At 41.1% G+C, this 27,977-nt stretch overlaps 2 protein-coding genes across 2 annotated transcripts in view; one reads left to right on the top strand and one right to left on the bottom strand.

Moving 5' to 3' along the window:
• The window catches only part of LOC117492283 (polycomb protein suz12-B-like), a 14,278-nt gene extending 7,312 nt beyond the window's left edge, over positions 1-6,966 (top strand). Inside the window, exons 8-16 of the mRNA XM_034142444.1 lie at positions 4-106; positions 230-335; positions 1,150-1,324; positions 1,423-1,511; positions 2,570-2,713; positions 3,358-3,515; positions 4,048-4,240; positions 4,984-5,063; positions 5,256-6,966. Coding sequence (XP_033998335.1) covers positions 4-106; positions 230-335; positions 1,150-1,324; positions 1,423-1,511; positions 2,570-2,713; positions 3,358-3,515; positions 4,048-4,240; positions 4,984-5,063; positions 5,256-5,685 — 1,478 coding nt within the window. The 3' untranslated portion in view covers positions 5,686-6,966. The remainder of the gene's footprint in view (positions 1-3; positions 107-229; positions 336-1,149; positions 1,325-1,422; positions 1,512-2,569; positions 2,714-3,357; positions 3,516-4,047; positions 4,241-4,983; positions 5,064-5,255) is intronic.
• crlf3 (cytokine receptor-like factor 3) lies at positions 6,967-27,977 on the bottom strand. The gene is made up of 10 exons (XM_034142445.1): positions 27,886-27,977; positions 23,474-23,541; positions 23,262-23,389; positions 13,738-13,945; positions 13,336-13,423; positions 12,871-13,048; positions 12,028-12,256; positions 10,752-10,890; positions 10,402-10,514; positions 6,967-9,605 (listed from the first exon to the last, which is right to left on the bottom strand). Exons 2-10 carry the CDS (start codon positions 23,529-23,531, stop codon positions 9,340-9,342), a joined length of 1,407 nt encoding a protein of 468 aa, XP_033998336.1. The 5' UTR covers positions 23,532-23,541; positions 27,886-27,977; the 3' UTR covers positions 6,967-9,339.

The raw sequence follows: 27,977 nt of genomic DNA, 5'->3' as shown, positions 1-27,977 counted from the left end.
CAGATTTTACAGAGGAAATGTCAAACAGGAAGAGGAGGAGCTCCTCTCTCAGGGAGGAGGGAGAAACCACATTTGTGGCTCAGATGACTGTCTTTGATAAGAACAGGTGAGAAACACACTCCGGCACACACACTGTCACCCTCTGACACAAGAACACACTTTCCTCTTATCTCATGTGCATCAACGTGTGTGTAAACGCTGTGAATGATGTTGTGCTGTGTGTGTGCAGACGCCTGCAGCTGTTGGACGGGGAGTACGAGGTGTCTATGCAAGAGATGGAGGAGTGTCCCGTCAATAAGAAGAGGGCCACCTGGGAGACCATCCTGGACGGGAAGGTGAGTGTGTGTGAGGGAAACTTTTATAGAGGTAGTTAAATCCCTTTTTATTACACACTGGAGACAAAATGTCAGTACAACTCCAAGAGCAGTGTTGTTTCAGCATTTTGGTAACAAATATATTGTTCAATGCCGTTACAAAAGTGTTCCTTAACCTCTGTGTCCAAAATCTTATTTGGATACACCTAGTTTATCTTGGAAAATATACTGGAAATGACAAATAGCCAGTTACGAGAAAATAATTGTGTGACTTTGGGGTCACACAGATCAGGGTAGCATTAGCAACAAAACACTTAAAATGTTGTTTCAGTAACAATAAACATTTTCCAGAATGAAATATTTCATGTTGAGATGATCAGTCTCGCAGCGGGTACATTTTAAAGCGTGACAGTAAGAGTGACAGTGCAGATCAAAGCCATAACATACAAATTGTAAGCTAACATATTAAATATAGAAACAAGCACACGTTAGTAAAACATGTAGACATAAGTACACATCCATGATTAAAATGAAGTAACAACATTTAAAAGCCTAGTGGACATATGAAAGTGTTGAGATTGTATTCTTCAATAAAGTTAACATTCATTCCAAGTCCACATCTTTAAAAAGGTGGTTGGTTTGTTTTTCATTAAGAGGTTTAATATTTTTAAGAATGTTATGCCCCCCTAATAATGGAATGAAAATTCCTTTTCTCCATATGGAAGTAAAATCAGTGATTAAACATATTGACTCACCGACCATGAGGTTCCATCCCTTCTATTTGTGCTCATTGGTTAAACTAGTGTAATCAAATATCATCCCCTCCTTTCTGTAGCGTATGCCTCCTTTTGAGAGTTTCTCTCAGGGCCCCACCCTGCAGTTCACGCTGCGCTGGACCAGCGACGCCTCGGACCGCTCCACGGCCCCCGTGGCCAAACCTTTAGCTACCCGCAACTCTGAGACCAACCAGGAGCCCCGACCCAGCTCCATGAGGGCCACACACACTCTTGGTGAGCAACAGAGATTTCACATCCAGAAATCTGTCAGCTGTTTATCATTATTTGACTATTACAAGTGACTCATGGTGTGTTCCTCCTCTGTGCTGCAGCTGTTAAAGAATCCATAAATGCTGACGTCCAAACCAGAAGAGAACTGATCTCAGCTGAGCCCCGCCAGAAGCTGCGCATCTTCTACCAGGTCAGTCTGCTGCTCCGCCTTCACCTGCGAGAGTCTGCGTCGCCATTTTAAAGGGGACCTATCATGCAAAATGCACTTTTTGATGTCTTATACATAAATATGTGTCCCCGGCGTGTCAGGGAACTCACAAAGTGTCAGAAAACAAAACCCTCTCTCTTTTCCTCCGTGCGCAAATCTCTGAAAACGGGGCTACAACGAGCTGATCTAGATTTGCCATCCGATATGACGTAATTTACGTCATATCGGATGGCACCCACGTGGTGGACCTACGGCCCTATCAGAAACTCGCTATCAGAAACCATGCCCGACGTGTTTTGGACATAATATGGTCTTTGTTTACATTAGCAAGCATCGCTAACACTCAGAGCTAACCTGTACTGGAGAGAGTACATGTGTGAAGAAGCAGGATAAAAAAAGGAACTCACCTTGTGGTAAACCAGCAAGAGAGAAAGCCTTTGAGCTCCATAATGTTTCAGAAATAATCCTTGATGTGGTTTTGGCATTTCATCACCGCAGCATTTATTTTAGACAGTATCTGCCGGGTCCCGCATGAGCAGGCATAAGCTCTGCCCCCTCTTTTTTAAAGCTTTATACCCCGAATCAGCATTTTAGTAACAGGAAGTGAAATAGAGGGATATGAGGCATGGCTAGAATGGGTGATCTGTTTGGTATTTTGAGCAAAACACTTCATAGACATGTTTTTTATACATTTGTATATATCTGAGACCTATGCTATTGCCTAAAAATAGCATGATAGGTGACCTTTTAAACGTTTTATCGTCACGCTCAACCACACATTGGGTTGAAAATGATCCTCTGTCCTGATGATAATACTGTATGACTTATACCACGATCCAATGAACTTTGTCCAGAAATGATGCTACGTCTTTCCCAAGATCCCCGTGATGTTACAGCGGTTTGACCTTAGTGACACATTTCCACACTTTCGAATGCTGCGTTCAAACGGTGTTGGAATATTTGGGAAACAAATGGATGCGAATGCCCTGAAACGAGTCGTAGCGTTGATTACACGCTCACGTCTGTGTTCTTGTGTCCAGTTCCAGTACAATCACAACACGCGGCAGCAGACGGAGGCCAGAGACGACCTGCACTGTCCCTGGTGCACGCTGAACTGCAGGAAGCTGTACAGCCTGATCAAACACCTCAAACTGTCCCACTCCCGCTTCAACTTCAACTACGTGGTGAGACTCACTCTCTCTGTGCAACAACATATCCTTACATTAAAAGAATACAAGTAAAACCATAGGTTTAAACGAAGGGATACAAAATAAAAAGTGATTTGATTACGGAACAACTGACGAATAAAATAACTTGGTTGACTAGAAAGGACAGGAATGGATTTTTATACTGATAAAACACATACATTTAATAAGTCGCATATATAAACTCAGCAGTACAATTTTTAAAGCCTCATTTTTTCATGTTTCCATTATTAGCATAAAATTCCTGAGTGAAGTTATAAGGATTTTCCATAATTAAAGATGAATAATGCTAATAATTGATATATGTGCCTTCTTTAAACTCAACGCAATCCTTAAAAAGTCTTGAATCAATATGAAAAAAATCACCATCTTCTAGTAAGATATGCCTCCTTAAATGAAGTTATGGTAAAATATGATTTTAAAAGAATATAATAAACAAAATGCTTGAGCCATTATTGAAACTAAATGGAAATGTTTGGCTCACATTGAAAAAGGCTTTCCTCAAACCTAAAAAGACTTAAAGCAATGGATTGAAATGATGTTACTGGAGCTCACAGCAGTCTTCCAGATGAAGCTGTCAGCCAGATGTTTTTATTCACTCTTCTCTCTCTGATCTCCGGCAGCCCCATCCCAAAGGAGCGAAGGTGGAGGTCTCCATCAACGAGTGCTACGACGGCTCGTACGCAGGGAACCCTCAGGACATCCACAGCCAGCCGGGCTTCGCCTTCAGCAGGAACGGCCCGGTGAAGCGGACGGCCGTCACGCACGTCGTCGTCTGCAGGTATTACTACTCTCACTGTTAGAGGGATAACACGGAACATTTCTGCAATAAAAGCTATTTGACAACATGATTTGGTTTGCTGTGAGCGTACAAGTTACATATATATCTACCATTCAAATCCCTTTCCTGTAGTGTGTTATATTGGTTTTTGTGCATGTAAATGGTCTGCAAAGGCTAAAATCCCTGAGTTCCCCTCCATCTAACATAGTGACATCACTGTGTAACACTGGCGCTTCTATTGCCTAACACTCCAACACATTGTACGTGATAGGCTAAGGGGCGGGACATCTCTAAGTGGTTGACCAATCACAACAGAGCTGGCCAGCTAACCAATCAGAGCAGACTGGGCTCTGGTTTCAGACAGAGGGTGAAAAGAGGTGCTGCAGCGCAGGCAGTATGAGAAAATAAAGAGCTTTTTGAACATTAAAGCATGTAAACATGTCACAGTAGAAACACTACATACAAATATAAACCTGAAAATGAGCATAACTTGTCCTCTTTAAATATTTTGAAACTATATTTTTCTGTCCAGACCCAAGAGGACGAAGGCGAGTCTGTCGGAGTTCCTGGAGCCGGAGGACGGAGATCAGGAGCCGCCCGTCATCAGCGGACACAACCGGTTGTACTTCCACAGCGACAGCTGCGTGCCGCTGAGGCCTCAGGAGATGGAGGTGGACAGCGAGGACGAGAGGGACCCCGACTGGCTCCGAGAGAAGACTGTGAAGGTGAGCTCACTGCTGACAGAAGACATACAGGAGCAGCACACTGATTATGAAATCTACTTTACTGGTCATGTTGGTCAAACTACCTGTTACAGCACTTTCATCATGCCTTTGTATGGCTCTGGAGGAGCTTTGACAGGAGAACAAAACTTTGATTTAGCCACTTGTTCTGTACCTGCATTTCTGATGCTTAAAGGGGAACTATCATGCAAAATGCACTTTTGTACGTCTTTTATACATGAATATGTGTCCCCGGTGTTCCAGGGAACTCACCAAGTGTCAGAAAACACAACCCTCTCTATTTTCCTCCATACCCAAATCTCTAAAAAAGGGGCTGCAACGGATCTGATAAAAACTGATCCAGATTTGAACACTGTCCTGACGTCAGGACAGTGGCGCTACGGCTATTGGGCCAACTCCACCAATCAGGAGGAGACAGCCACGGCCATTGCCGTTCGAAAGCGCTGGAGACGCTGTAGTACATATGCCAGGCCTGTAGGTGGTGCTGTTCTCACAGAATCAGCCCTTGCAAAAACAGCTAAAAAATGTCAAATTGAGCGAAATGAGGCATGGCTAAAATGCATGATCTGTTTGGTATTTTGAAAAAGAAAAGTATAAATATGCCTTATATAGGTATGGTCCTACACTATATTATTCAAATATAGCATGATAGGTCCACTTTAAGTTTATGTAGAAGGTTGGCCATGTCTAACATCTGATCTAAAGTCTGACTGCTCTCTCCGCAGCAAATGGAAGAGTTCACAGACGTCAACGAGGGAGAGAAGGAGATCATGAAGCTGTGGAACCTCCACGTCATGAAGAACGGGTGTGTATGAAGCTGAAGCTTTATCTGCTTAAAACAAAGCATTTTAATTTCAACGTAACAATAGCCATGTTAACTACCATGGCTATTGGGTACAGCCATGGTAGTTAACAATGTGTACGTATTAAATGGTGCATTTAAAAAAACGTCTCTTTGCTAGCACTCAGCTCATCATCCTCTCTGTCCTCCCTACAGCTTCATAGCAGACAACCAGATGAACGAGTCGTGTCTGGTGTTTGCCGATCACCATGGCGCCCACATCGTCAAAAACAACCTCTTTCGCAACTTCCTGCTGCACCTGATCAGCATGCACGACTTCAACCTGGTCACCACGCAGACCATCGACCAGGCCATGGCCCGCCTGCGCCTCCTGCAGAGCCAGCCTCACACCGACAAGGAGGAAGAGGAGGAGGAGGAGGAGGAGGAGGAGGACTGGGAGACGGCCGTGGAATCTCAGCCGGAGATGGATCAAGATCCCGAGCTTGATGCGATCGATGACACACCCTGTAATGAGGGGACTAGCAAAGGCTGCGTGGAGAACGGAGAGCAGGAGGAGGAGACAGACGGGACAGAGAGAGCGGCCAGCGAGCAGAAACTCCCCGGCTCTGGATCGGCTTCAAACTGAATTGAAACTCTATCAGAACCCCCAACAGGAGAATACAAGAATCTTTCAAAACAGCCCGAGACAAACACACAGGTTACTGCAGGGAATCATGTTTTCAAAAGCAGGCTACATCTGAGAGATTACATTGTTCTACATCATGGTGCATCAGAGACGTTTATCATTTCATTACCTTTAGAAATGTAGAAGATTTCCTAATAAGTTGAATCTCAGAATGATCAGATGCAGTTAGCTGGTGCTAGATCCTCTTTTGTTCCTCACACACTCTGGGTGCCAAGATGCACCAAGATGCATTCAGACACAGCTCCTCCACAGGAAAGGAGGTGACATTTTTGGGAGGTTTTTTTGCCACATTTTGGGGGGGGGGAATCAGGTTAGGTCGTCCCAAGAAATTGACAGGATCACTTCTTTCAGCATTCTTTTTCATATATGAATCCAGGTGCTTGCTCCAGTCGCGTTAACTTCATATAATCTTTGAGGGACTTTTGCTCACACACACACAGGCTCTGGAATATGCTCATCTGCATTTCACTTGCGTATATACTAAAGAGTTGCAGGCCAGCTTCAGAGGGGTTAGGGGAGGCCATCAACTTGCTGCTCATTTAATCTTTTGTCTCATTTCTCTGCTGTTCTTCTTTTGTCCTCCTGCCGTTATGTACATAAGACTCTGGGAAACTCACAATATAGCTTTGGATAATGTTTGTTTTTGGAAAGCAACATGTGAGTTCTTTTGTTATAGTTTCTTTGACTTCACACACCAAAGGGGATGAATCTTCTGCAGGTTGCTCTGCTGCTGTTTCTCATGCTTTTTCTTTTTTGTAAAAATAAAACATAGTTTTCTGCAAAACCTGACCCGATCTCACTGCCTTGAAACGGGAGCAGAAAGAAGCACAATGTCCAGAAGAGCGCTTCAGTTTCCTGCTTCACATTGAACAGTTTATGGACTGGCATTGATGCAGAAGAGTCTTTATTTGTACCTTCTCGTGGTGCAACTTTTGAAAAGCTTTAGAAGTCTGATGGTGAGAAATTCAGCAGGATCTAGTTTGCCGTTTGGTTCACATGTGACAGTTCTGAGTGACGTGCAGAGCACTTTTTAATTTAGATAGAGCCCACTTTTCCTTTTTTCCCCACATGAGACCAGCAGCATTTTGCACACGATGAGGAGCCATGTCAAGAAAAACAAGACTTTTCTTCTACATTTATGTAAAAACCAGCTTGACGTTGTGAACTTTTAAGTTGAGTCAGAATGGTTTTCTATTAAAAGAACAATTTTGTACAACTATCGACCATGTGCTTTATTTATTTCACTTCTGCAACAAATCACTGCAATCATGTCACAACTCAGCAGAAAGGGATTGGTTTACATAATTTGACCTTTATTTAACAAAACAACATAAATGACATCAGTGAAACAAATGCAAGACAGAGGTTTGACCAGCAGGTGTCACTGTTTCCACGATGAAATTCCTCAGTTCAGAACTAAGTTTTCTTTTCACTGGTTTCAGGAAATCTGTACCATCCAAGGTTCTCCAGAGACAAAACAAAGAGCTTAATATCAGCCGGAAACAAACGCACATCTCTGGAAGCTGAGTGCAGTGTGTGCTGGACGAACATCAAGGTTTTTTCGGCAACTTCAAGAATACAAAACCTTTCTTCAGTATTGTGTTCTTGATGCTACCGTTGTCACCCGGAATGAAAAACAGGATCAAAATTGTTGTAAAACATTGAAATGACTAGAAAAGCTCTGTTTATTTAAATATTTAAGGGTTTGTTACTGCTGGTTGGACAAAAAAAATATTTTAAGAAGTACGATTAGACTTCAATTCAACCAATTTATAACTTGTAGATTCATCACCTCAACTCGATAGAGGACCTCTCATCAAACTTCTATCAACAGAGGCAACACACAGTTAGACAGAATTGCTCACAGATTCTACAACCCTTAAATTACACAGCTGACATGCTTCTCGAAATCCAAACTCTTATTCTGGCGCAACAACGGCAGGTTTTGTAAATACTGTTAAGGATTGTCAATGTAAAATAACTCAAAGTAACAGCTTGTAAATGTCAAGGTGACAGTTCAGACAAAAATAAAAGTTTGTTTCTACAGCCTGAAGCTCAAAAAGAAGCACGTTGGACCTTTAAGTGTCTTTTTAGGCTACTCCCAAAATCACCTCAAAACATCTCTGGCTTCCTTAGAGCTGTGTGTTTTACTACAGCAGTTAAACAAACGTCGGAGAAATGAAGGCAGAAACACACTTTTTAGGACTTGTGGTGAAGCGTCCCTTTCAAATTGCATAAAACACATTTTGAAAACGAAGAAAAATACCAGCCGAGGTGCGATTTTCACAGTGAAGGGGTAACAAAACAGAAAGTGTAACACGTGTTCTTTTTTGCTGCTCCCAAAAAAAAAAGGAAAGATAAAAACATGATCATGCAGCCTCTTAAGAACAATGTGCTTTTCATCTACAAGGTGTCAAACTTGACTAAATTAAGACGATGCATAGATCAACAGCTATCTCAAACTCTTCCCCACAGCGAGGGACGGTGCCACGTGAAAAGAAAGCTGTAAACATTAGCCCGAGAAGAGCTAAAAAGAAGCTGTGACGAAAACAAGAATATCATTTTCTCCAAAGTGGCTCCCTGAAGAAGAGCTTTTACAAAGAGTCTCAGATCACATTTCCTCCCAGAGAGGCAGCAACGCTCGCAGACAGTCACTATGTTTACATTCACACAAGTAAACACCATTTACAGGATAAAGGGAAATCCCTGTTCACCAGCTTCAAGCGTTGAATAGGAGCTGAGAGGGGCTGCGTGGATGGAGGGATGTTATCTCCGGTAACGTGAGAATAATACACATGTGGCGAGGTTATTCAGAGAACCCTGACAAATGATCTACAAATATTGGGTTCCTCTTCAGGAAACAGAGATTTGATATAAAACACTACAGGAAAGGGAAACCCCCAAAAGGCAGAATAGGGCCCCTTTAAAGAAACTCTGGGACAAAATGACAGATTGTTTTCAGACTACAAACCTTTTTTTCAAAAGTGAGAGGAACAACGGCAGAAGATAAATATTTAAACCTGACTTTGATTTCTAAGATCTCAAGGATAACCTACCTACAGTCTGAGGGCATTCAGAGGATGTATGGCTTTCCCTAAGTGACCATAAGGGGCTTTCTGAGCAGTTTGAAGAACTGAAGTGCTTGTGGAAAAATACAACTCCTGCAGAAAGTTTCAAAAGCATTTGATATCAAATTACAGCAGGAGTTTTACTATCGTGTTCCTCAAGGTCCTTGTGTCTTATTGTGGGATTGTGGAGGGATTTTGGACACTTGTGGTCTTAAATGTTTATTATGGCACCAAATGGTATCAACACCAACATTGCTGCAACAACATAATAGAGAATAGTGATGGCCATCATATACTTCCGTTATAATGCACTAAATGTGGACACACTAAACTTTCAAATTAGTAAAAGGCACCTAAAACAAAGTTTACTACAGATTATGACTAGAAATATTGGAGCTGCACCTCAAATGAATCCCATCTTTCACTTGATGCACACAGCTTCTACGTGGCATACACTGATGACCTGCTATCTCCCCGTAAAGATAAAAACATAGAAAATAGGTGGAAGTGGGTCTCTAAGGATCCGTTAAAACACGAGCACTTTCCAGCCGGAGTGGACGAAGGAGCATCCGAAGAACAGGCAGTCCACGGCCTGGTCCACCAGCCAGTCGAACACCACCTCCCTGTTCCCCGAGCCGATGGTGACGCGCAGCTTGAAGTTCCCGCCCTCACTCAGGTTGTTGTTGCTGACGGGGAACAGGTTGACCACCTCCATGTCGAAGGTCACAGCGGAGCCCACGGTGACGGCCGGCAGCTGGTTGGTCATCTCTTTACCGTTCACAAACACGGCGCCTGAGAGAAGCACGGCAAGGTGAGGGTACTTACATAGAGCGCAAATCAACAACACTTAATAATGCCAAAGCGTATTTTGAATAGTCTGAAAATGTAAAGTAATGTTTCTCCGCTGCAGTGGTTTGTCTCATCATGCTGCACGAGAAGCTAACACTTACAATAATGCTAAATATGGTTTAACATCAACGTCCATCATGCTACACATGACAGAACCGAACAAAAACAGTGGAGCATTTAAGCCATTTTTTTTATTTACAACAGTTAAACAAACCAAACCAATGGGGAACTTCAAGGCAGATAATATACACTGCTCGAAAAAATGTAAGGAACACTTTTAATCAGAGTATAGCATCAAGTAAATTAAACTTCTGGGATATTGATCTGGTCAGTTAAGTAGCAGAGGGGGTTGTTAATCAGTTAACAAAATAGGAATGGTTTTTCCAGGTGGTTTTTACCTCCTCACCTTTTCTGACTTTCTTTCACTAGTTTTGCATTTGGCTAGAGTCAGTGTCACTACTGGTAGCATGAGGCGATACCTGGACCCTACAGAGGTCCCACAGGCAGTCCAGCTCCTCCAGGATGGCACATTAATACGTGCTATTGCCTGAAGGTTTGCTGTGTCTTCCAAAAGAGTCAAACGTTTTCGAGCAGTGTATTTAAACATTTTGAAAACGTGAACAATAGGGAATTGTCCATCAACTTTGAAGTTGAGCAAGTTGATTTATTTCCTGATGAAGATAAGTTTACCAGACACACTTTAAAAAAATGAAATGACACTGTGCATGTGTGAGCGTACCGTTGGTGGAAATGCAGACGGCCTGGTCTCTCTGAAGCGACTCTGCCCCCTTCCTGCTGTCCACACACACGCCTACACTGTCCCTCCGGTCCACCTGACCTGCTGCAGATATCCTACACACACATATAAACACTAGTTTTATTACTGTACATTTCCCTACATTTTCATTTTTTACATGAAGATGGGTGTCAAACTCATTAGGGTTTAACATTAAGCTGCTACAAAGTTACAAAAAGAGACACCTCCACATCTGTATACAAAAAGATCATATAAACACATTTTTCAGTTGATAGGGATATATATATAAATGTTTCTTAATTATCTGAGTGTGTTTGGTTGCATGTTCTTACTTGAAGGTGAGCGTCTGGCCGCAGAAGTATGTGGGAGCGTTGGAGTAGAGGATGGGGTAGCGCGCCTGAGAGGAGTCGCTGCGCAGGGCGATGTTCTTCCTGCTGCTCAGGATGTAGCCCTCAGTGCCCGGACACCACTCTGTGAGTAAAAACACACAGACCACAACGGATTTTAAAAGAAAATAGGTTGCAAGGACTTTGTTTTTATTGTTTGACATTTTTGATTTAATATGTTTAATTTCAAACATTAAAAAATACTTTCACGTTGAAAATTAAAATAAAAATTAGCCAATAAAAAATTGTGAACGTATACAACTTCAGCAATGGAGAAGAAAGAATCCACTTGCTTGCGCAGTGTGACCCATATTACACACTAATCCATCAATTTACATTGCAATCCAACTCTCGACCGGGTGCCCATCCCCACAGCTAAACCACTATATTCATCATTACTGTGATGGAAACTTCTGGAGCAATGGAGACGAAACTCAGAGAGACACGGGGAGAGCTGGAACTTTGATGGCAAACACTGATGGGTTATTATGGAGTTAACGGCCGGAGAACTGACAAGACCTGTGCTGCTGCCACGAGGTGACACAACGGTTGCCAAACCAATTCTGAAGATCTCTACCCCAGACCCATTTATTTAGCTGGTTCTGAGAGAATTATCAACATTGTGCATAACAAGATAAAACAGGCAAAGCACTATAACACCTCTATCAGCTGACGCCAACAGGCAGGAACAGGGAGACAAAACACTGAGAGCACAGCACCCAAGGCTACAGGTGCCTGAGCTCAGTGAGGTCAGAACAAACTAATAAACTGGGTCAAAGTTATGGGACTAGGAAAATATTTCCCCAACAATTACCATATATATACTGTATAAACAAATGTAGAATGTGAAAAGACCAGAAATTAGATAACGACAATAACACTGTGTGGTGCTAATTGGTCCAAACACAACATTGTTTTGATGATAGTGTGTAGTTGTATTTAACTATGTGTGTGTGTGTGTGTGTGTGTGTGTGTGTGTGTGTGTGTGTGTGTGTGTGTGTGTGTGTGTGTGTGTGTGTGTGTGTGTGTGTGTGTGTGTGTGTGTGTGTGTGTGTTCCTCGTATGAGTGCATTCATTCTCAACTTTTTGTATGTTCTGATCAGACCACTCGACATGATGAAAAAAAAGTGTTACTTACAAAGTATACATAGGAGGGTTTTTTAAATATACAGATAGATTTATTAGATAATGTTTTTCGAGTTGTATATTGAGCTGTACCCACCGTGCGGTGCGAGGGTGGTGTAGCCCGTCTGGGGGATGCTCCAGGGGCTCCACTCGGTGCGCCCCTCCCCGCGGGCACACACCCTGAACTGGTAGTCGGTGTGGGGGTCGATGTGCAGAACCAGGAACTCACAATCCCGACCGATGTACGCGTCCTCGAACTGACCCCCCCCGCTGCCGGAGCGCCGGTACTGCAGCCGATAATCTGCTGCTGCGAAGTCCTCATCCACCTGATGCCCACGGGAAATAATAAATACATTAACATCAACACGAATGGTAAAACAAATAGATCTACATTATATGGCACAATATAGATACAAATATGAATATAAAATATTAAAAAATGTCATCCATTAAGAGACACAAGAAATGTTACCATACCTTACCAACATTACCAGAAGCTACCAAAAATATTTTAAATAAACGTAAAAATAATACTGTAAAAATAAAGAATATCCATATACATTAGTAAATATCACAGTGCACAAAAGGTAAAGATATAAGGGCTGCCAAGCAACAACAAAAATAATATTATGATTTGTGAATAGTTAATCTAAATTAATGCATATATCAATATTTATCTTCACTTGTTTAAAGGGGGCATTACAAAAATAAAATAGGGAAGTTGTTTTTTTCCATTCATTATCCAGCAGCTGACTGGGAAGCTCATATATATTTAATTAATCAAAATCAACATGTTTATTTGATAGCCCCCTTATAAACATAATGATTTATTCATTATTACCCCTTCTATAACAAACCTTGGCATATAAGCAGAGATATGTTTGCAGGAAAGAACATTTTATCAGACCCAAGTGTTTTCTCTAATCTTTTTCTTGCTGACCTTACACCAGCGGGCCAGCACGCTGCCCGGCCTCTCCTGCAGCTCATCTATCTGGACGGGGGGGTGTGCGGAGACGGAGCCGAGGCGGGACACGCGGTCCCTCAGCACCCCCAGCAGGGAGTCGTCCAGCTGGGCCGAAACACACGGCACGTCCACCAACGCTGGGACCTCCGGGAGGCTGGAAACACACACCACAACAGATATAAACACCATAAAGGGATTTTATCATAGAATATTAAAATATATTAATCCTTTATTCATCTGACAGCAGGGAAATGTGTTGTAATCGTGAGAAAATGGTGTAAATAATATAATACAACAGTTTTTATGCTAATATTATGTATTTTATATTTGATACTTTTACTGTTATTTGGATTCTGTTGCTGGTTTTCACCATGTTAAGAACCTTTGTGTATCTTTCCAAGCACTATACAAATGAAGTGTATATTTCCCTATCTGTCCTACCTGTCCAGATGGATGTGCATGGCCTTCTTGGTGAAGCTGCCCAGTTTGTCTTCCTTCTCCCCGAGACCACAGCGCAGAGCGGCTTCCCCTGCAGAGACCGAGGCTGTCATTAAATATTCAGCACATGTAGGATTTTCTATTGGCGGATATTCAATCTAAATAGTTTAATCGTGGGTCTCTATGAAAGCTGATCATATTGAAATTGATTATTTTTCTTGAAAGAATTCAACTTTAAAAGTTGAGTATTCAAACCCCCACTCACACAGTACAAATACAATTGTAAAAAAAAAGAAAAGAGAATTTCTAGTACTTAATAATCAATGTTGTTCAATACAGTGAATTAGTTGTGTGTGTTGACTGTCAAACAGCAGAGTACCGTAACGTTGTATCTCAGAGCCCCACCTTCTTTCAGCAGCTCGTTGGCCTGGCCCACCCCGTGCTCGATGAGGCTCTGGCAGTCGTCCAGAGGTTTGACGCTGTCCGCCTCGATGGCGTCGACCTCGGCCAGCAGCGTGGCCAGCCGCTCCGTCAGCAGCCGACCGGCCGCCGCCTGCAGCTCAGTGAAGTGCCGCCGCAGCGCCTCGCGGGCCTGACCCGAGCTGCCCCGCACCTGAAGGGCAGAGGAAACAAATATAAAGGGTTACTACACTTACTGATTATTTTAAAGAGTGTATAAAAGTTCATCAAACTGCCGTAAATGATTCCTTGTCAGTATACTATGATAAATGATGGTTTAGGATGTTTAGCCTAGTACGATAGGTAGTAGGCTAATTTACCACCACCTAGTAAAAAGGTAAAAAGATTGTTAGCTGGTATGCAACTTCATGATTTGGCTTCACATTCATATTTTGTTAAACCTAGAGATCAAAGCCGACAATAAAACTCATTTAAAGAGGACATATTCTGCTCATTTTCAGCTTCATATTTGTATTTAGTGCCTCTACCGCAACATGTTTACATACTTTATTGTTCAAAAAGGTCTTTTTTTTTCTCATACTGCATACACACTGGGTGTTTCTCAATCGCGAGTAAAGCTGCTGCAGAGCCACTATTTCAAGCATACTACTTCATCGAGTGCCGCCAAAGGACTGTTCCAATGTCCAGCATACTTGGAATTCTACCGAGCCCGGCGTACTTTGTAGCGAGAAATTTCGAGGCTGCACATGTGTAGACTCCGCGGTCTTACAATCCCCACAATGCTTTGCGCACGGACCAATTTCCCCAAATCTGTGGCGGAAAATGTAAGGCGGGGCCTCTCATATGACGCACACCTGCACACTTGCTAGCGTGTTCCACTCTTCGTTTTCCGAATGCCAGGAAGTATTCTTGCCTCGCTTCTGAAGCAAGATGCTCGGCAGACATGTGCTACCAAGTAAGCGTACTCGCGATTGAGAAACAACCCCTCTGTCTGAAACCAGAGCCCAGTCTGCTCTGATTGGTTAGCTGGCAGGCTCTGTTGTGGTTGGTCAACTGCTAAGAGATGTCCCGCCCCTTAACCTATCATGTTAGAGTACATGCCAATAAAAGTGCAATTGTTACATAGTGCTGTCACTATGTTCTTAAAGTAAACAAAGGAGTCCAATGGAGCCGTTTCAGAAAGGGGGGGGGGGGAGAAACTCCCTCTGGATGGACCATTGGGATTTTAGCCTTTGCAGACCATAAACATGAACAAAAACCTATATAATACACTACAGGAAAGGGAAAACCCCAAAAAGCACAATAGGGCCATTTAAAATCGGATCATGTCGGTGTCTTTGGAACACATTTACTCTTATTGACAGTTAAAGACAGCTTCCATTTGATAATTATGAGCATTTACAAAATAATCCAACCTCATATGACACACAGTGTAAACACAGACTACCCTCACTGACGAGCAGCTTGTCAGGAAGCTGATAGGATCAGCGCTAGAGGTCGTGTTTCAGTTCCTCTTTGCAAAACACACTTTTAAACACCGACACACACACACACAGGTTTCACAATGTGTGTACACAGAAGGAGCGATAAAAAGATAGCAGGAAACAGAAGGCTGATTGACAACTGCTGCACCGATAAAGCAGGGACAGTATGACGATGAGAACACACGCACACACACGATTGGGATTTTGCCAGAATACACACTGAGCTGTGTGTGTGTGTGTGTGTGTGTGTGTGTGTGTGTTGAGCAGACACAGGGACCTTTCCACTGGGGACAAGGCATCACTTCCTGCCGACTATCAGTGCGACACAGGCGCCCAGATGATCAATATTTGTGGATTCCAAAAATAATATTCAAACTAAAAATATGAGCCGACATCATGAAACCATTTGTCAAACATGGGAGGAGACGATCAGGCGAATGTTTGGACGACTCCTCTTACAAGGACAAGATGCTGCAGTGATAGTATTGTCCCGAGTTTTCAAACACATTCTGGTATCTCCTCTCTTTCTCATTGTGTCTGTGTGTGTGTGTGTGTGTGTGTGTGTGTGTGTGTGTGTGTGTGTGTGTGTGTGCGTGCGTGCGATGTTTCCTGGATTCATTTATGCTGTTTGAGTAGTATTGCACCTCTAAGAACTTCGTAGGTCCAAATCATACAATATATTAAATCAATAAACTGTAGTGTAAAAACAGCCTGGTTATAATCAGTTGTAATTTGCACACAGAAAGAGAAATAAACCCCCTTGATAACTTTCATATTTGCTTTTTATTATGACATTGGGACATGGAAAAGCTTTTCTTACAAGTTTCAGTTAATTAAAACGACAACAGAAACTCCTCTTAAAGAACTCTCTTAAGTTAAAGCATTTTTTTTATTAAAGGGCCCATGTCATGGCCATTTCCACTGATCATAATTCCATTGTTGAGGTATACTAAAATAGATTTATACTGTGCAATTTTCCAAACTCACATTGGTTTCGCATACAGCATCTCTGTAAAGTATGTGTATTCAGCAGTATTCACTCTCTCCACTAAACGGCTCGTTGGAGCTCTTGCCCCCCCCCCCCCTGTGAGCCTAGTGTGCTCCGATTGGTCAGCTCGGCCACTCTGTTCTGATTAGTCAACCACCAGAGAGGCTCCGCCCATGTCTAACAGTGCTTTTTTCGGCTCGCTCTCAGCGGAACAACAGTCTTATAATGACGTCGGTACAGCCGTATATTTTATACGCTAACTAACCGAACTGTACCTACAACTGTTGTTATAGAAGAGTAAGTTATTTTTACCTGTAATAAACTATTACTGTTTGATGAGAAATCAAATCATGGTTTGCTATATATGAATGATATGTTATAGGAGCAAATAATTCAGGGAAGAAAGGATACTAAGTATTTCCATCAAACTTTAATTTTAGAAATGTACAAAATGAACATGCGTAAATATACATATATACACTGTATATCATCTATTCCTCCCCTTATAGGCGTTTTCGGCATCTTGCCTATCGCAGCTTTGTAAGCGGCTGCCGGGGCTTTTTAGGACGAGGCATCAGAGTGGGTCATCCAGTGTGTGTGTTGTCCGCCAGACACGCCAGGAGTTTCCTGATCTGGCTGGACGAAATCAAATGCAAATCACAAAATATTAGAGAAACTTAGTTGTTTTAGATTCGTTAGTAGTAGTTGTGGTAGGAGTGTGTATCCATCTAATCTATCTATCTAATCAACACAGTTAGCTTGCCAGCTAATATGCTAACGTACGTTTGCTAGTTGTTCAGTGTAATATGCCAATCTACTATGAACAACAGCTAGTCTAGGCCAGCGCCATATAGATAGATCTCTCTATATGGCGCTGGTCTAGGCTAGCAAGAACATGTTTACAATTGCAATCTTATACGGGTAGTCTGCTACGTTCGGTCATTCATTGTAGCTGGCATGAAAACAATGTTTTCCCTAGCATGTCTAGCTCTAGGTAGCCTAGTGGTTTAGCTATGTAGCATACACGCTATGAACGGTAGCTCGGTAGCATACACGCCAACTATAATGTACTGACCGTACGGTAAATCACCCGGAGTATACTATCTATGAGTATTTTGTGTGTGAATGCAGACATTCTCCTGCTATGAGATACATGTATGTAAGGCCATCTGCTGATATTAGAGTTGATATATGGAAACGCTAGCAGTCCGACACACGTTTACACATTTAAACAGTCGTGGTAGATACCTTGTTTGATAAATACACAAATAACAATGCAAACTTACAGGTTGTGTACCCGAATCTTCCCCTGCTCCAAACGGTCCAAACAAACTAGGAATAGCGTCGTCCTTCAGTTTCAAATGCTGTGCATATCCGGCCTCAAACTGGGCAATGTTTTGGAAGCTTTCGTCTGTGAAATGCCGCGCACACAGTAACGTTCTTCGAACCTCTGAAGGAACAGTGTTAAACAGACATTTCAACCATTGACTTCGTCGTGGTTCTTCCGTCGGTAGGACAAACAGCTCAGATTTCTCCTCACATTTCAGGAAACAGGTCCTTGGCATTGGCATGACTGGATCGATTGTGAACTGAACCAGAGCTTCCAACAGTAAATGTTAGGCTGGCAGAGGGTGCGGCCAGCACCGCTGGGTGTGGCCATAGCTCTTCCGGATTGGTCCATTTCGTTCCGGGTACCGCATGACATCATGCCGTACCCGGAACTAAATGGAAGACTCAAATGGGCAGTGACGTATCTCCAACGAGGCGTTTTGGGGAGGTGTTAGAGTTTTACTCGCTACAGGGTGTACTTTGAGGGTTTTGACTCTGCACACCGTTTACATGCATAAAAACCTTCATAACACACAAGGGGACGGGTAATAACCGGAAAAGCATGACATGGGCCCTTTAAGTTGCTAGCACAAGAAGAAACTAATATTTTCACTATATTGTTTTGTTAAGCACCTTGTATTGCAACTAAATTGCAAGAAAAGAAGCCACGTTAATAAATAAGGTTTAGTTCACCGTTAATTAAACTGAATAATATGTAACAAAACAAAACTATGAGTGTTAAATGCCTCCAAATAACTCTAAACTCAGTCGTTTCAACTCAGACTATGTTCCCAGTATGTGCATTCCTTTTTAAAAGAGTCAGAGCTTTATGTTTTGGGTAGGGATGCTCCGATCGATCGGCCACCGATCGATATCGGCCGATACTCACTCTCTGCCGATCGATCAGTGCTCTCTAAAAATCATGCAGCTCCACCCGCTGTGACGGACCGGTGAGCGGAGCGAAACACACACTAAGAGTTAGACCTAACACACTTAGCTATTTTATCTACCTCTGGAACTAGCTAAACTAGTTATAAATATATGTATTCTTCACTGTCGTGATCAGTGGCGACTGGTCATTAGGGGCAGCCCCACCTAGTGTCCGCAGAAAGTATTAAAATAATAATTACAAAAAGATGCAAAAAATATATTTTACGATTATGTTTAGTCATCTGATTCGTCTGTATATTGCTGTTTTAGTCTGTGCTCTTCTAATTAGTGTCTACAGTGTGCCTATTGAGCCGTTTTGAGCGACGTGGGTCAAGCCCCGATCAACTGTCTAAATCAGGGATAGGCAACTTGGATGGTGGTGGAAGCCACATCATTTATGTACTGGCCACCAGGGGGCCGCAGATTCACTTGGAACACACATACACACAAATTCCATGTATTGTATGTAATTATTGACAAATTAAAGGTGGGGTAGGTAATTTTGGAGAAACCAGCTCGAGTGCGCTAGAATTTGAAAATACACAACCGGAAAAAATCTGCCACTTCCTTACAGAGCCCCTCCTCCAACACACACGAATGCGCACATGACCAATGACGGCACGAGATAAGTTTGTGCACAGATGAAAGGCTGACAGGCAGGTAGGCCATCCAGTTATTTTAGCCGGGCCGGCTCAGATGATTGGTCGTGCTTTTTACAGTACTACGGCTTCCACAGATGACATTTTTTTAATGTATTTATTGTCAATGCATTTAATATATTCATTGTTATCGGGATGTTAAGAGCATTCCATGGAATATAACAAAAAGTGTTTCTGAAATAAATGACATACCCCACCTTTAAGTCTGACATCTTCATTGACATTTTACAATCTTTCAGGGAACATCCTCTAATAAGCTCACTAAACAAATATCAGTTCACATAAATGTTATTTAATTTTTACAAGTGGCATGTTTGTATTGAACAGGTTATTTAACAGTGGAATAAAACTATTTTAAACTATTGGAAAGCACGGAAAATGTGTGTGCATTAAGATTAACCATTAAGATGACATAAATATGAAGTCATGAACACTAACCCAGACATTAGTTGTCTAACTTGAACCTAAGACACTTGTAGCCTGTCTCTGCATTCCCCTTATTCCACAATAAGAGGAATGTCAACACAGACACCTGTCAACCCGCACTCTGCTGTTCCTCAGCACCGCTCCCTCCCGCTGAAATTATGAATGAAAAGCGTATAGTAATTATAGATAACACGGCAGGGTCCGTGAGTTTGTTTTCATCTGATTTCAAATAAACAAAGTCTTGGTTTTTAGAATATTAACCTGTTAAGCCCTGAGCCTGTTTTTCAGGTCTCAGGCTCGAAAATGACATTCCCAGAACAAATGACCATATCTTCCCTTCTAAAAGGGTTAAATTAATAATCTTTTTTCTCAAAGTAATGATAAACCTGTGAGTTGGATGTAGAAAAGTCAGAATCAATATAGATGTTTTTTTATTTTAAAGAAAATTCAGATTTTACATAGTAAAAAACTGTAAATTATAGTGTCCGTCCAAAAATTCTTTTTTACTTATAGTGAAAACCACCCTTGGATGATGGGTTAGTAGACTAAAAGCTTTAGGAATCCAAAGTACAACATATAATAAGTACCCTGTATCAAGATTGATGCAAAACAAGTGACATTTGACCTTTTTAGAGAGATTTAGCAAAAAGAAACCACTTCTGGGGTCATTTGGGTGGATTTTCTCTCTGGCCCCCCTTGCTCGATTTTGATGGTTGACACCTCTTTCTGACCGTTAGAGCCAATAGAATTGAAGGGGGAGTCCCCCACACACACACACGTTGTGAAGAGAAAAGGTGGGGGCTTTGCGCATGTAATTTTCCATCAGAGTGAACCTATCTCTAGTTTGACATCTGGAAACGGAAAAGCAGTTTTAATGCTTATGGATTATCAGAAATCATTTCAAAGGGACACAGACACATTAGATTAACCTATGGATTAACTTCAGCAGCGTTTTTATCGTTTTAATGCCATTGAAGACCACTTTGGAGAGACTACAGAGCCAAGGTAAAAATGTTAGCATTTTTAGCTACCTAGCGTCACCTGTTTTGAAGTCTGTTTTTGCTTATAACGTCGCAAATACGTATAATTCAGTGGTAATATCAATAGATTCTGTGTCACCTCACGATGTGAATCGATGTGTTGGATGTGGTGAAAAGATCAATAATAAGGTTTTGTGAGTGATTTTCGGTGCAGTAAGGTGTTAGCATTTTTCGCTCGTTGCTAATTCAGAGGCTCAGTGTTAGCATTGTGGGTTTTCTTTTGAAAAATAAATAAAAATGATCAGTTAGATGAGTTTCTTCCCGTTACATGGATATAAAACATTCATAGTTTTATTAAATGAACATGCCCTCAGACACTGTTTCCTGCAAGATGTTGCGGCAGTGCCCCGGTACCGGGGTCTCTCGGGCTTAACAAGTTAAACTTGTTTCGCCAAATTCAGATGATAAATACAACTTTGAAGCTTGTAAAGGCATAATTACAAGCGGTAACTTAACGTCACAGCAGGCATAACAACAGCCGGTGTTTCTTGTGAGTGTTTCCCCGGGAAACAAACAGAATACACACAAACGTGTCACAGATTATTTTTGCGGTATTTGGCTGCCGAACGAAATCATGTACGCAGATCGCGACGTAACTAGGAGTCTAGTGGACGGTATCAGTACTACAAGTAAACAAAATAAAAAAACATATATATTTTTTTATTATTAATTACGTTGTTTATAAATTAATCTGAGGGCCGCAAAAAGAGGAGGTGGGGGCCGCATGTGCCCATCCCTGGTCTAAGTGAATGGGAGTTGTAAAAACTACAATGCGAATACTCAGAGTCTTTTTCTATTCAATGTGTGCGGCAAAAAGATAATCACCATAGGGGCACTGTGCTGACATACCCACCAAACGTCATCTCACATAATTCAGAGCTGATTGGCTGTAAGTACGTGTGCCGCGAAAAGTGTGGTGTGTGTGAAGAGGAGACGAGAGAGGTGCAGTGACGCGTCCTAAAACCCGGAAGTAAGCTGCGCATGGTTTCCCTCGATAAAAAAGCAATGAGATTTCTCCATAGGATTTTAGAAAATAGCTCGAAATAAGATCTGTGGGAAACGTTAGATAAATGCACGTTTTGTTCAGCCGGATAATATCCACATGTCTACCCTACTTTTATAATTTTCTAATCATAAATCTATCGATTAGATTTATGATTCGACTTTTGAAACTACAAGAAGATAAGGAGGACTTTTACAAAAAACTTATAGAGATTTTTGTCCAGAAGGATAGGCAAATGGACTTCATCTTCAAGTCAAGGTAAGACCACAATTTTATTGAAAATGGGATCTTACTAAGAGAGAACAATCCAATATTTAAATGATAAAATTACATTTTTTGGGTATCCTTTTGTTGAACTGTCTGTTTAAAATTAATCGAAGCATCAGACTAAAAAAGCTTTTGAAAATAATAGAATATTTTGATTTAGGTAAAAATATAATATTTGTAAACCTGAAGAGTCAGTGCCAGTGCCTCACCAGCCATGAACCTCACTGCACGTCACTGCAGAAGCTTATATATAAACACCTAAGTTGTTTGTGCCCCACCACTTTTGTACATATAAAAACGCCACTGCCCGTGATAATGTACTTCAGTTGAAATTGTTGTAATAATTATGTTGGTTGTTGTTTGTGGAAGCGCCAGTGAATGAGCCCCATTAACTGAGTTTTAAACATCACTTTAAATGGAAGATCCCCATAGGCCCCGCCCACTCGATCGGATCGGCGATCGGATCGGCGATCGGATCGGCGATCGGTATCGGCCGATACTGATTCCGGCGATCGGCCCCAAAATTGGCTATCAGAGCATCCCTAGTTTTGGGTCAGAGTCTGGCCTGTTCTCTCTCCTCTAAGATGTCTATGGCAACAGGAAATAGCAGCATTGTTTACAGCGAGCAGCTGGAGGCGTAAATCTAGACAGCGGGAAGGAAGAGATAGCCGAGAGAGAGAATGTTCTCCTGGGAGGGAGCGGGTCAGGGGCCAACACACTTCTTATTGACCCGAGAGCGTAAAACCATCCAGATCCACCATCAGCGGTAAAATCTCCACTACTGTACTGTACTAGTGCACATTTGAGTTAGTGCTACTAAAGTATTTCCATTTCATGCAACTTTATATTTCTACTAATGTCATTTCAAAGTACTTTTTCCCCCACTTTTTGGCAACTTTAGTTACCAGGTGGAAGTAATTTCTCCTACTTCTTAAGCTTTATAAACTATGTAAAAGGCCAATAATATGATACGGTATTTAATATTTCTTTACCTTCATTTAAAGGTGTAAGAGACAGCAGATAATGGACCTGGGTGATGACTTAAGAGAAGACTGAATGGAGGCCTCTCTTAAACTAATACATGGTTGCTCTCCATGAGCCAGAATCATGTCATGCAATGTTTGAGAAGTCATATCCTTAAAATGATCTGCTGGAAGCATCCACCTAGCTTCAGAAGATGGATGAGTAACAATATGCATTTCTACAAATGAAACAATTAAATACACACTTAAAGTGACCACACAACAATTCGTGAGAACCTGTGTCCCTTTTAAACAATACAACTTGCACAAGAACCTTAATAAAGAATCATTTAAAATAACATATGTAGAATCAAGTATTTTGGACTACATCTTTGTGTGTGCAGAGCTGTGAGCGTGCTACCTGTTTGCGGGCCTGGTTGAGGCCATTGAGGCGCTGCTGGAGTTCACTGCGGTAATTCTGGGCCGCCTCGATGCTTTCTTTGGCCTCCTGCAGCAACAAGTCCACCTCCACTGACATCCTCCCACCTCCTGACACACAGAGAAGAAGATGAGTTACAAAATACAACCAAACATGCAGAATAACCTGTAACCAGACACACTCATGCTACTTACTTTCATCCAGAGGGAGTTTCTCTCCCACACACTCCTGCAACGCCTCCATTGGAATCATTTGTTTCCTTCTGTAACATAATGACATCACTACGTTACACTCACGCTTCTATTGGCTAGCGCTACAACAAATTGTGCGTGATAGGCTAAGGGGCGGGACATCTCTTAGCGGTTCATCAATTACATAGAGCCGGCTAGCCAATCAGAGCAGACTGGGCTCTGGTTTCAGACAGAGAGAGGTTGCAGAACAGGTAGTAGGGGGGAAATAAAGAGCTTTCTGAACATTAAAGCATGTAGACATGTCACAGTAGAGGCACAAACTACTAATATGAACTTAGACATTAGCATATTAGGGCCCCTGTAAACTATTTTAGTATAAGGCTCAAAATAACAAAGAGTGCACATGTAAAGCAGTCTGCATCGTATATGGAGTGAAATGCATCACAGCCTGCATCCTCCACCACAAAAACTACAAGGTACAGCACTGCATGCAGAGCATTCAACTGGCAGGGGAAGTGATGCAACAACCACTTCCTCCCGCTACCAGCCCGTTAGGACCACTTCAGGACCCTGCTGCATAGGACAAGATTGATACTGACATTTGAATACAATTTGGATAACCACAAAACTAAAATAAAACACAAAATAGGTTCAGCAGTTTGTTAAGCTACTTCCTGTGACCTTCACATCCCCTATCAAATATCGCTAGAATAATTCTGCATTTGATTCTTTTGGCTGTGTGATCATGTAAAAGCTGGTCATTGTATTTATGGAAACTGATAGCACAGAACAAAGTAACGTCAACATGCAGAGTTTTAAAAAAACAGCTGTAATGTCAGAGCTAATGTCACGCAGTCACACACACACTTTAACAGATTAGGAGAGTCTACAACAGCGTCAACACATCTCACAGAAACACTGTTTGAACAATATATAACAAAATACAATAAACTATCAAACCCATAGTGTATTTCACACTTATTTTCAGTGATACATTCTTTTAAATATTCATTGTTCAAGACTTTAGAATACTGAAGCAGTTTTATTTCCTCAGCAGTCCACACTTTTTTGTCAGTTTCAAGTGAAATTATGGAGGAAAAAAAAGTGATTTGCCTGCACACAAATACAGAGTAATCAGACAAATAATGGCATCCGGCTAATGCGAGAGTATTTAAGTTTGTTTATATGAAGTAAGTGGTCATTTTAAGTGTGATAGAAAAACAAAACCATAAACATTTTTCACTAATCTGTCCAATTTGACTTTGTATGGGTTTCTATTTTTCAATTTATTACCTTTTTCTGTATCACGATATATAGTTTCCTGACGATATGATTACCTAATGATACATTTTCACATTGAATGATCACTCATGCCTTTAGTAAAGTAAGCTTTTAGTGCCTTGTTAAATTATGAATTGTCTTTGTAATAAGCTCAATTCCTGTTTGATACAAGATGATGCATGATGGTAGGAATAGGCGTTCTGTTCTGCAGATATTTAAGGCCTAAAAGTTACTTTCTTTTTAGAAAAACCCTCCTCAGAGCTGAAAGTAATGACATAACCTGGCCCGGCTGCGGTCGGCCGGCTTCCTTTACAGCAGCATAAGAGGAAGTAGCGCCTGATGCACTATACACAGTATCATCATGTGACCCAGGAGGGCATCTTACATTACACTGTGGTGAATATACTGTCTCTAAATTAAATCCATAACCGGATCATACATAAATAGGACTATGAAAATCTATCTAGGATAAATACGAAAGCACCCTGTACATTTTAGAACTTAGCACCAGAAAACTGTATTGGAAACATTACCTGTGATTTCAGGGTGTTTCCCCGCCTTAATAAAAAGAACTGAGGCACCAAAGCAAGCCAAAATATGTAATATCAATCAATGACATGTTACTCATATAGCTAAATATCACAAATGGGAACAAAATTGAAGAAATATCAGGGAGAGCTACTAGGGAAGGATTCCTTTCTCAGGACATACAGACATGCAATAGATGTCATGTGTACAGATAATTAAAAATACACATAAGATAATTACCGCACTATCACTATAAATGGAAAGCTTATAATTTTATTTTATTTTTTTAAATGTGTCACATCTTTATGGTATTCCCTTTCTGGTATATTAACATTTCTTGTAAACATCTTTTTAGATAGGTGTTAATTTTTCTTTAAATAAATACTCAATATTTGCTCCTTTTTTACATCTTAGGTTTTGTGTACAGTATGCGATATTTCACACCAAAGCAAATTCCTTGTATTTGTAAACCGACGATGCCATAAACCTGATTCTGGTGCAGCAACAAAATAGCAATATGAAGAGCATCAAAACTAAGTAAATGACTGTTCTTTAAGCTTTTTGGGGGTTGTTTATCATTATCAGCTCTGGCTTTTCCCACCTTTTATACACAGATATGATAACATAATAACAATGGTTCAGTTTTCTGACAACTTTTTTAAAATTCACCCAAACCATATATAAAAAAACATATAAGTGAACCTAGGGCTTATAGGGGAGAATCTGGATTTGTTCTACATTTCCTTAACACACACACTTAATTGGATCCATTTGTTTAAACTATAGATATGCAAATGTGAATACAATGATAACAGTCACCTTTAATGCCATTACAACCTTTGTCACAAAATACTTTAAACAGACACACATTAAGAACATTACTCTTCTGTCAGGTCTTTGCATTAAGACCCCCATGCATGCAAATGTAGGTCTACATAATTATGCAGGCATGCACTCTCTGTGACACAAACAACACAGATATTAGTCCCTCCCTCTTTAACTCCAGCAGCCATTAACAGACACTCACAACATAGATTTCCTTTTTATCCTCTAAAAAAAGGACGCTTTCTCTCTGACCATCTCTTTAATCCTGTGGATTTATAATCCCTATCTCTCTCTCTCTAAAACCTTCTAAAGACTCAAAGTGAGTTATTGGAACTCAGTCAAGCATATGTCAAACTGACAGAAATATATTGCGTGTATAAAGTATAATAAATTATGGGTTTGGCAAGAAACAAACCTGTACTCTTGATGCTTTTGTATGAAGATATGAAGCCAGAGAGTTAACGGTAGAGTGTTTTTGTAGAGTATTTAGGTCAACCTGTGTGTAATGATGTCCTACTGTCTTGCCTTCACAGGTCTGTCACACTGTTCATGGTATTACAAATATGCAGTGACACAACCCAGGCCTGTCTAGGCGAAAAAGTCTTAAAACAAGCTATGTGTGAAGCAAGGAAAGCCATTTCATATTGAATTTGAGAAACAATCCAGAATAAAAGGTAACAAAAAAGGACGGTTTAAACAGACTTGACAAAAAGGTTGGGTTGTGCATGTTCATCATTTTGTTTTATAATATTCTCCTCAACATTCATGAGCATATAGGCTGTTTTTGAGTGCTCATACTGGAAGCTTGATAGACATACTATTGTTAAGCACTTGAATGCATCATATAATGTTATGACCTAATTTGAATTGTATGTTTTATCTTTAAATAACCGTTAGAGAATGTAAAGAAGCAGCATGTAACTCCTTCAGGCATGCTGCACATGCTCTGACAAACAGCAAAGTTATGAAAGGCATTCAAGTGCAACCAAACATTATTATTATTATTAGAGCAGAGCAGTGACAAGAAGAGACAGCAGACATGTCTCAACGAGCTTACAAACACTTCCGTATTTTGCAGTTATTTTCATAAAGTTAAACCTTTACCCAGCAGTATTGGGTCTGCTTATGGAAGTTTAGACATGTAAAATACAAAATAGATTTACGGTGTATAATTGCTCCGTGGGAATGTCACGAGGACGCAGGTCGGTGGATACAGTACCGATGATCTTAATGTGTCGCGTGAGGGGAGAACCCCTACCAAACTCCCTTCACAAATCTGCCATTTCAAAGTTCTAGCTCCTCTCAGCAGACTGAGACACATCACAATAATAAAAAAATGGGGTCTGCCTGAATAATGATTGTATTTAAGTCAATTCGGTTTGAAAGCTGTTTCTCTAAGCGCCTTCTTTATCCTTGAAATGTGAACTTTAATAGATGGTGGTCACGTTGCATTTTTGTGGAAGAAGATGATGACAATAACAGGCAAACTGCATAAGTTGTCAGTATCAGCCGTTAAATGAGAGTACAAGTGTGTTACTGTTGATTCAGAGGATTCAGATAAGCTACAATTTATGAAAGACACGTTTACCAGATAGGCGACGTTTTAATGAGTTGTCGTTACTGAGAAACGTTTCAAGACAGGAGGAAAGTTGGCTAGCTTGTGGCCAAAAGACAATCAAACTCAGACCATGTTTGGGAGAGCAAACACAAGAAACTACACAAGAAAATATCTGCTATTTGGTTTAAATGAAAAGTTAATCTTGTTAGGTGGAGAAACATACCTGTTTTAGAGCTTTTCAGTGGCCATTTATTTCCAAAAGTTGTGAATCAGCTAGAAGCCAACGCCACACCACCGATAGATATGCCGAAGTTT

Source organism: Trematomus bernacchii, unplaced genomic scaffold, assembly GCF_902827165.1.
Source record: "Trematomus bernacchii unplaced genomic scaffold, fTreBer1.1, whole genome shotgun sequence".
Classification (NCBI taxonomy): domain Eukaryota; kingdom Metazoa; phylum Chordata; class Actinopteri; order Perciformes; family Nototheniidae; genus Trematomus; species Trematomus bernacchii.
Note: the sequence above shows the minus strand (reverse complement) of the source record. Positions and strands in the feature narration are given on the sequence as shown.